We start from the raw sequence: 7883 nt of genomic DNA, 5'->3' as shown, positions 1-7883 counted from the left end.
TATATATATATGAAGAGAAGTTTGTATCAAGGAAATGGCTCACAATTGTAAAAGCGGGAGCGCCCCAAGGCTGGGTCAACTGAGTCAAGATTGGCAGGTGGGCCTAGCAGGCAGACAAGCAGAAAAACAATGGAGCAGGACACTGGCTCAGGTTCAAAGAACCAGCAGTTGGAGGATAACCCAGATGTGAAATCCAAACCAGTGGAAAAGAGAGCAAGCTTTTCCAGAGTGCCTATTATATTGGGAGCAGGCTGTTCATAGCCAATCATCAAAGAGTTAACTATGCCTGTATTAGTTTCACCGTAAATATAATCACATCTCAACTGCTACACCGCTGGGATTCCTGGTCCAGTCAAGTGGACACAAAATCTTAACTATCCCAAAGTCTTAAAGATGTTTCTATGTATCTGGAAATGTTTCTTTAGTGTTTTTATGCATAGGATGATGCACTTATATTCTACATACTAAACAAGTGTTTGATTAATTGATGTTATATATGAACTGTACCTAACCATTCTGACTTATGTAGAAATTCAATTTAAAAATAGATTATGGAATCGAACTTGTTTGTAATCCAGGAGTGGCCTGTATCGTGTTCAAAGAAGGTCTAAATCACATAATGTCCTATTGTACAGAACATATCCTGGATGTTAAGCAACACATGACTGTACATCTATCAAGGAATTGACTAATGTGATTGTGGGGTTGGCAAGTTTGAAATGTGTAAGACATGCTGGCAGGGTAGAAATTCTCAGTCAGGGGTTCATGCTGCTGTTTGGAGGTACAAATTCTTCCTCAGAAGAATCTCAGTTTTGCTTTTTAGGCTTTTCAACTGATTAGACAAGACCAACTCGGATTATTGACAATAATCTCCTTTATTTGAAGTCAACTGATTGTAGATTTTAGGCACATCTAAAAAATATACTTTCACAACACCACCTAGATTAGTATTTAATTGAGTAACTGGGTACCATCAAGGTCAGCACTGTAGGATCAGTACTGGACTGCTAACCCACCAGCCACTACTTGGAACCCTACACAGGGTCACTACAAATCGGAACCAACTCAAAGGCATTTGACAACAACAACAACAACAACAACATCAAGGTTGGCAGTTCAAACCCACCAGCTGCTCCTCAGAAGCCCTATACAGGGCTGCTATGAGTCAGAACCAACTCAACAGCATTAACAACAACAGCATGGCACTTAACTACAATGACATAGCATAACCAAGCTAACACGTAAAATTAAGTATCGCAGAAAACAGAAGATAGAAAAATCTTGGTTACTTCTCTGAATGCTAGAAAGCTGTGCCTGTGGGACATCAATATGATGTCATTTTTAAGTTTGTAAGGACATCAATAAGGAGCTCTGGTAGCACAGTGGTTACAAATCGGGCTGTGAACCTCAAGGTCAGCAGTTCGAAGCTACCAGCTGTTCCGTGGAAGAAAGATGAGGCTTTCTGCTCCTGTAATGATTTACAGCCTCGGAAACCCTGTACAGGGTCGCTATGAGTTGGAACCGACTCCACGGCACATAACAACAACAAGGATATCAATATTAGACTGTAGCTAAAACATCCCTTGAATCTTCTAGTGGCTTTCTGGTTTTAGTACAATGGTAAGAAAATGATGAAAAGGGCAATTTTGTATTGATATTAGGAATTTTTGATTTTCCAGGGCTTTGATGATCACTCTCAGGGCTCTCAGAGACTGTGTAGGTAGCCTCATGTTTAGCCTTGATGGGAAAATTAAACTGTTGCCTCAGGATTCTTTACCATCTGTCATTTTTATATGAGCATTGAGTTTGGTGATACAGTTTTCTTATCTAGTTTTAGGAGATGATTTAATTATTATGAAGGAGATTTTTCTCATTCAAATGATGCATATGTTAATCAAGTTGAGCCGACCTACTCACAATTCACTGTGGAATTATGGAGAATGAGAGAATAATTACGCTCTGTAGTTATACTTTCTTTTTTTTTCATTAAGTAAAAATAAAGATCACCAATAGTGATCTGGACTAGAAGAACCAGGTCTTCAAAAACCAGCATCAACTATTCCTGTACCAATTGCCGCATAGCCTTAAATTCTTAAGCTTTAACGCTTCAAGGAAGGATGTGGAATCATATGTCATCTTTCAAACTATGAGTGTTCCACCAAGGTCTACTCAAGACCTCAATACGGATTACATTAAAGTCCTTTCTTGTTGTAATATTGTCAGGAAAGAGCTCAGTCAACCTAACCATGACCACTTGGAAGTGTAGCACAAGAAGGAGAATTAATATAATTTATCTTTTTTTTTTTTCCTTTTCTAGATGCAGTTAAATTAATAATAGCTCACAAAGAACCATTCCCTTTTGATTAAAATAGTGTCAAAATCTCCATCCAGGTCTTCTATGAATAGAGACAATTTGACTTAACATTAGGGCAGGGCTTTGTAATCAGATGCTGCCCACTTTTGATTCTTTGTGAATCAAAGCTTGGACTCTCATGCTTTAATTTCTTCCTTAGTAAAAATGTGAATGAAATATGCTCATTCATTTACTTCAGGAGTGTTTAGGAGACTTGTTTAAAGATCACTTTTTAGTGTGCTTAGTAACCCAAGTGGAAAGCAATGGATATGGGAGACTTTGGAGACGAAATCCACTTAATAAGAATGAGTTGTTTTTCAGGTTCTTTAGGTAAGACATAGAATGTTGCTTAGGATTCAGAATAAGGCCCATCTCAAAGCCTGTGTTTTGGAAAAGAGCTGTGATTCATTTCTACTGCTGGCAATTTACATGTAGGAGATTTGATTCTTGGCCTTACTCCAAGACTTAAACCATGTCTGAATTCTACCTTGAAAGACTTGTGTTAAATATAGAATTGTTTTAAAACTTCCTGTGCATTCTTATATGATTTTTCTAAGAATGGTGTGGATATATACCTTTAGATTAAAGATTGGTGCTATGATTTTGTTCACAAAATAATTCATGATTTTCTTTTTCCTTCAGACAAAACTGTGTGGAGTTTTATCCCGTCTTTATGGTTACGTTCTGGATTGCTGGGTGGTATTTCAACCAAGGTAATTTTTAACTACAGTACTTAGAATTCTGAAGGTACAGATGTGTAGCTGCACACCTATTGATTTTAGAAATCATTTTAAGCAAAGTAAGTAATAAGTCCATCAAAGAGGACTTTGTTGCAAATATACTAACTTTGGGTAAATTATAATAGTTCCTCATAACAAATGGACACTACTTTGAGACATGCAAAAAAATGTAATTATGATTATTGCTTGTATAGGTTTCAAAGGTTGTACAGAGTTTCCAAAGTTGGTTGAACTGCCTGCCTTGTGGTTAAAAGTCCAGTGCTGATCTTACAGCATCACATCAGGAGCCAGATATAGTGCCGGAAAATGAAAACATTATGAACACCATCAGAATATTGTGATGGTACACTGCCAGAAGATAAACCCTCAGGTTGGAAGGAGCTCTGGTAGCGTAGTGGTTACAAATCTGGCTGCGAACCTTAAGGTCAGCGGTTCGAAACTACCAGCTGTTCCTCGGGAGAAAGATGAGGCTTTCTACTCCCGTAAGGATTTACACCCTCGGAAACCCTCTACAGGGTCGCTATGGGTTGGAACCGACTCGACGGCACTTAACAACAACAACATATAATATATATATATATATATACTCCTGGTGTGGCACTGTAGGCTAAGCACTGGACTGCTAACCACAAGGTCAGTAGTTCAGACTCACCAGCTGCTTCTTGGAAACCCTATACAGGCTCACTATGAGTCAGAACTGACTCAACAGCACTTAACAACAACAGCAACATACACACACACATATATATTTACTTGTTGTGATTGTTAAGGAGCAGCTGGTGAATATGAACCACTGACTTTGTGGTTCAAACCAATCTTACAGTCCAGTGATTATCCTGTAGCACCGTACCAGGACTCCAGGTGTGTGCTAGGCACTCAAAAATGAAAACAAAACAAAAACATAAACTTTGTCTTCAAGTTTATCAGCTTTAAAGCAGTGTGTAATACTAATTTAACAAGTAGAAACAGAATAAATGATTAGCAATAATAGCTATAGCTATTGTAAACAACCATCTAAGGTATAACTATGGGTATATATGCATCTGGAGTAAAGAGAAAGAAGAAACTAATAGAGTACACTATGGGAAAGGGAGGTGCGATCACTTTCTAGATAGTAAACACTTGTCACTTTTAGTAATGGGAAAAGCAAGATCAAATATGGGTGAAGTCAGAACAACTTGAACAATGTAAATAAAGACACTAAGAAGTACACAAGAAAAAGGAACACTTTTGGTAGGTACTGTAACATATACAATTTTGTAATCATAGTAAAAATAATAAAATCATGTGCACGGTTATGTAGACAGACATGGATGCAAATGAGGGGGATTCAAAAAGTTGATGAAAAATTTCCTTTACCTTTTAATTCCTTTTCCATGAACTTTTTGAAGCACTGTCATATATGTGTATTGGAAGGCATATGTGAATAAATCCATATGTACATATAGGTGTACCTGTAGGCATATGTTTGTGCATGCTGCGTATATGTTGTTGTTAAGTACCATTGACTCAGTTTCTGAGGAGTGGCTGGTGAGTTTGAACTGCTGACCTTGTGGTTCAAACTGACCTTGTGGTCCAATGTTTATGCTACAGCGCCAAACCAGGACTCTGTGCTGCATATATGTTCACATATATAATGAACCACATGGAGTCCTGGTGTGGTACTGTGGGCTAATGCGCTGGACTACAAAGTCAGTTAGAACCACAAGGTCGGTGGTTCAAGCTCACCAGCTATTCGTTAGAAACCCTATACAGGGTCACTATGGGTCGGAACTGACACAATGGCACTTAACAACAACAAATAACATTGAGGATTGGTTTACTGATTTAAAAGTCTAGGGACCATAGTCTTAGGGGGCAAGTTAGTCAGTTGTCACAACATAATTCACAAGAAAATGTCCTACATCCTAATTTGGGAAATAATATCTGTAATATTAAAAGTTTTCAAGTGGTCATCTCAGATACAACTTAGTATCTATTCATATAGAGCAAAAGAGAATGAAGAAAATTAAAGACTCAAAGATGAAACTAGTCCATGGTAGTAAAAGCCCACATGAGACGGACTACTATGACCAGGGACAAAATATATAGATAGTACTGGGTCGAATGGAGAAAAATACAGAATAAAACTCAAATTCTTAAAAAAAGGATCAGACTTATTAGATTGACTGAGACTAGAAGAATTCCCAAGACTATACAGCCCTGGGATGCCTTATAAACTTGGAACTCAAACCACTGCTGGGGGTCATCTGTCAGTCAACGGACAGAGTGGTTCATACAATAAATAGTATTATCGGTGAGTACTGCGCTCCTTTCAACCATTATATAAATGAGACCTAATGGTCAACATTTACTTTATACCAAAGATGAGGTGAAAAGGGCCACGGAAGCTAGTGTAATGTAAACAGAACCACCAGAATAGAAATAATTAGAATGTGAATATATTGTATAACCAGCACTATTGAATAATATGTATTTTGTCGTTGTTAAGTGCCATCGAGTCGATTCCGACTGTGTATAGGTTTCCAAGGAGCAGCTGATGAGCTTGAACAACCAACCTTATATAGAAATGGTTAAATCTGAACCTAATTTGCAATATAAATTTTCTCCAAAATCATAATGTATTTTTTAAAATTATAGCTAATATGTATTGTGCACTTATGTGACAAATACTGTTTCAAACTTACATTAAGTCATACATAATTTATAGGATTTAAAATCTTCCTATGGGGTAGGTTCTGTCATTAATTTCTACTTTGATGATGACTAAACAGATACAGAAAGGTTAGGTAATTTTTCTATCTTGAGTTAAACCAACAAAGGGAAAAATTAGCTTTCAAGTACAGAACAGTCTATAGATATTTGTCCCAACAACCCACTTGCCTTTCTTTATAAGTCCCAAAAGATATAGTGCTTCTGTTTGTATGTAAAGAAGACTTGCTGGAACAGAGGGTTAAACACTGGACTGCCACCAAGCTACTCTGAAGGAGAAAGACGAGGCTGTCTGTGCCCATAAAGATTTGCAGTCTTTGTCCTCTAGGGTTGGTATGGATTGGAATTGACTGGAAGGCTGTGGGTGGGTTTTTAGGTAGCAATTCTGCAAACATCCACTCCTATTTGACTTGGTCATTCTCAGTGGGCTTTATCTAAATTTGTCTGTCCCTGTAACAGGGCATCAGCAGCACCAATTTCATCCCCTTTGTTTTCTGATAAATGTTATTGCCTTATTTGTGTCAGCCACCACTCGTCTGACAGTTTGTGGTCCTGTGGTGGCTTGTGTGTTGTTGTGATACTGGAAGCTAGGTCATCAGTGTTTTAAATTGCAGCAGGGTCACCACTGTGGACAGGTTTCAGCAGAGCTTCCAGACTAAGACAGACTAGGAAGAAGGAGAGGAAGACTACTTCTGAAAGTTTAGCCACTGACAATCTTATGCGGAGCAACAGAACATTGCCAGATATGTTGTTATTATTGTTAAGTGCTGTTGAGTTGGTTCTGACTCATAGTGACCTTGTATAGGTTTCAAAGGTTGTACAGAGTTTCCAAAGTTGGTTGAACTGCCTGCCTTGTGGTTAAAAGTCCAGTGCTGATCTTACAGCATCACATCAGGAGCCAGATATAGTGCCGGAAAATGAAAACATTATGAACACCATCAGAATATTGTGATGGTACAGTGCCAGAAGATAAACTCTCAGGTTGGAAGGTATTCAAAATAAAAATACAACTGGGGAAGAGCTGTAGGATTGACAGTTATGGAAATGGGTCACAACTCAAAATGAGGAGAAACAGCTGCAGATATCCATTAATAATCAGAACATGGAATGTACAAAGTACTGATCTTGGAAAATTGGAAGTTGTCAAAAACAAAATGGAATGCATTAAGATCGATATCCAAAGGAAGCTCTCATAGCATAGTGGTTGTGAGTCGGGTTGCTAATCTCAAGGTCAGTAGTTCAAAACTATCAGTTGTTCCGCAGGAGAAGGGTGAGGCTTTCTGCTTCCATAAAGATTTAGATCCTTGGAAATCCTATGCACGGTCGCTATGAGTCAGAACTGATTCCATGCACACCACCACCGCCAGTGAGCTGAAATGGGCAGGTATTGGCTATTTGGAATCTGACAATCCTATTGTTTACTATGCTGGGAATGACATATTCAACAGGAATGGCATCCCATTCATCATCATAAAGAACATTTCTAGATCTATCTTGAAGTAGTGCTGTCTGTGACAAGATAATATCCATACGCCTACAAGGAAGACCACTTTTATTCAAATTTCTGCACCAAACATGGAAGTTGATCACACTTGCCATCAAGATGTAGTGATCATTACTGGTAATTGGAATGTAAAAGTTGGAAACAAAGAGGAAAGATCAGTAGTTGGAAAATAGTACCTTCGTGTTAGAAATGGTGTTGATTTGGCATGATAGAATTTTGCAAAACCAATGATGTATTCATTGCAAATACATACATACATCTCATCAGATGGAGTACACAAAGATCCACAAAATCTTTGGGAAAAGACAGTGGGAAATCTCAATGTCATCAGTGAAACAAAGGTCAGGGGCTGACTGTGAAACAGACAATCAATTGTTCATATGCAAATTCAGCCCTAAGTCAACTCAATGGCAACTAACAACATTTGTGTCTGACACTGATTTCTGTTGTTGTTAGGTGCCATCAAGTCTGTACCAACTGCCTGATCCTGGGCCAACCTCACTACTGTTGCCATGCTTGAGTCCATCAATGCTGCCACTTGGCCAATCCATCTCACTGGGGGTCTTCCTCTTTT

General features: G+C 38.3%; 1 protein-coding gene across 1 annotated transcript in view; it reads left to right on the top strand.

Annotated features, from left to right (window-relative positions):
- The window catches only part of MGST2 (microsomal glutathione S-transferase 2), a 51361-nt gene that overhangs the window by 33994 nt on the left and 9484 nt on the right, over positions 1-7883 (top strand). The window contains exon 3 of the mRNA XM_006872234.1: positions 2996-3066. Coding sequence (XP_006872296.1) covers positions 2996-3066 — 71 coding nt within the window. The remainder of the gene's footprint in view (positions 1-2995; positions 3067-7883) is intronic.

The sequence above is a fragment of the Chrysochloris asiatica genome, unplaced genomic scaffold (assembly GCF_000296735.1).
Source record: "Chrysochloris asiatica unplaced genomic scaffold, ChrAsi1.0 scaffold00187, whole genome shotgun sequence".
Lineage (NCBI taxonomy): Eukaryota > Metazoa > Chordata > Mammalia > Afrosoricida > Chrysochloridae > Chrysochloris > Chrysochloris asiatica.
This window is presented reverse-complemented; position numbering and strand designations above follow the sequence as displayed.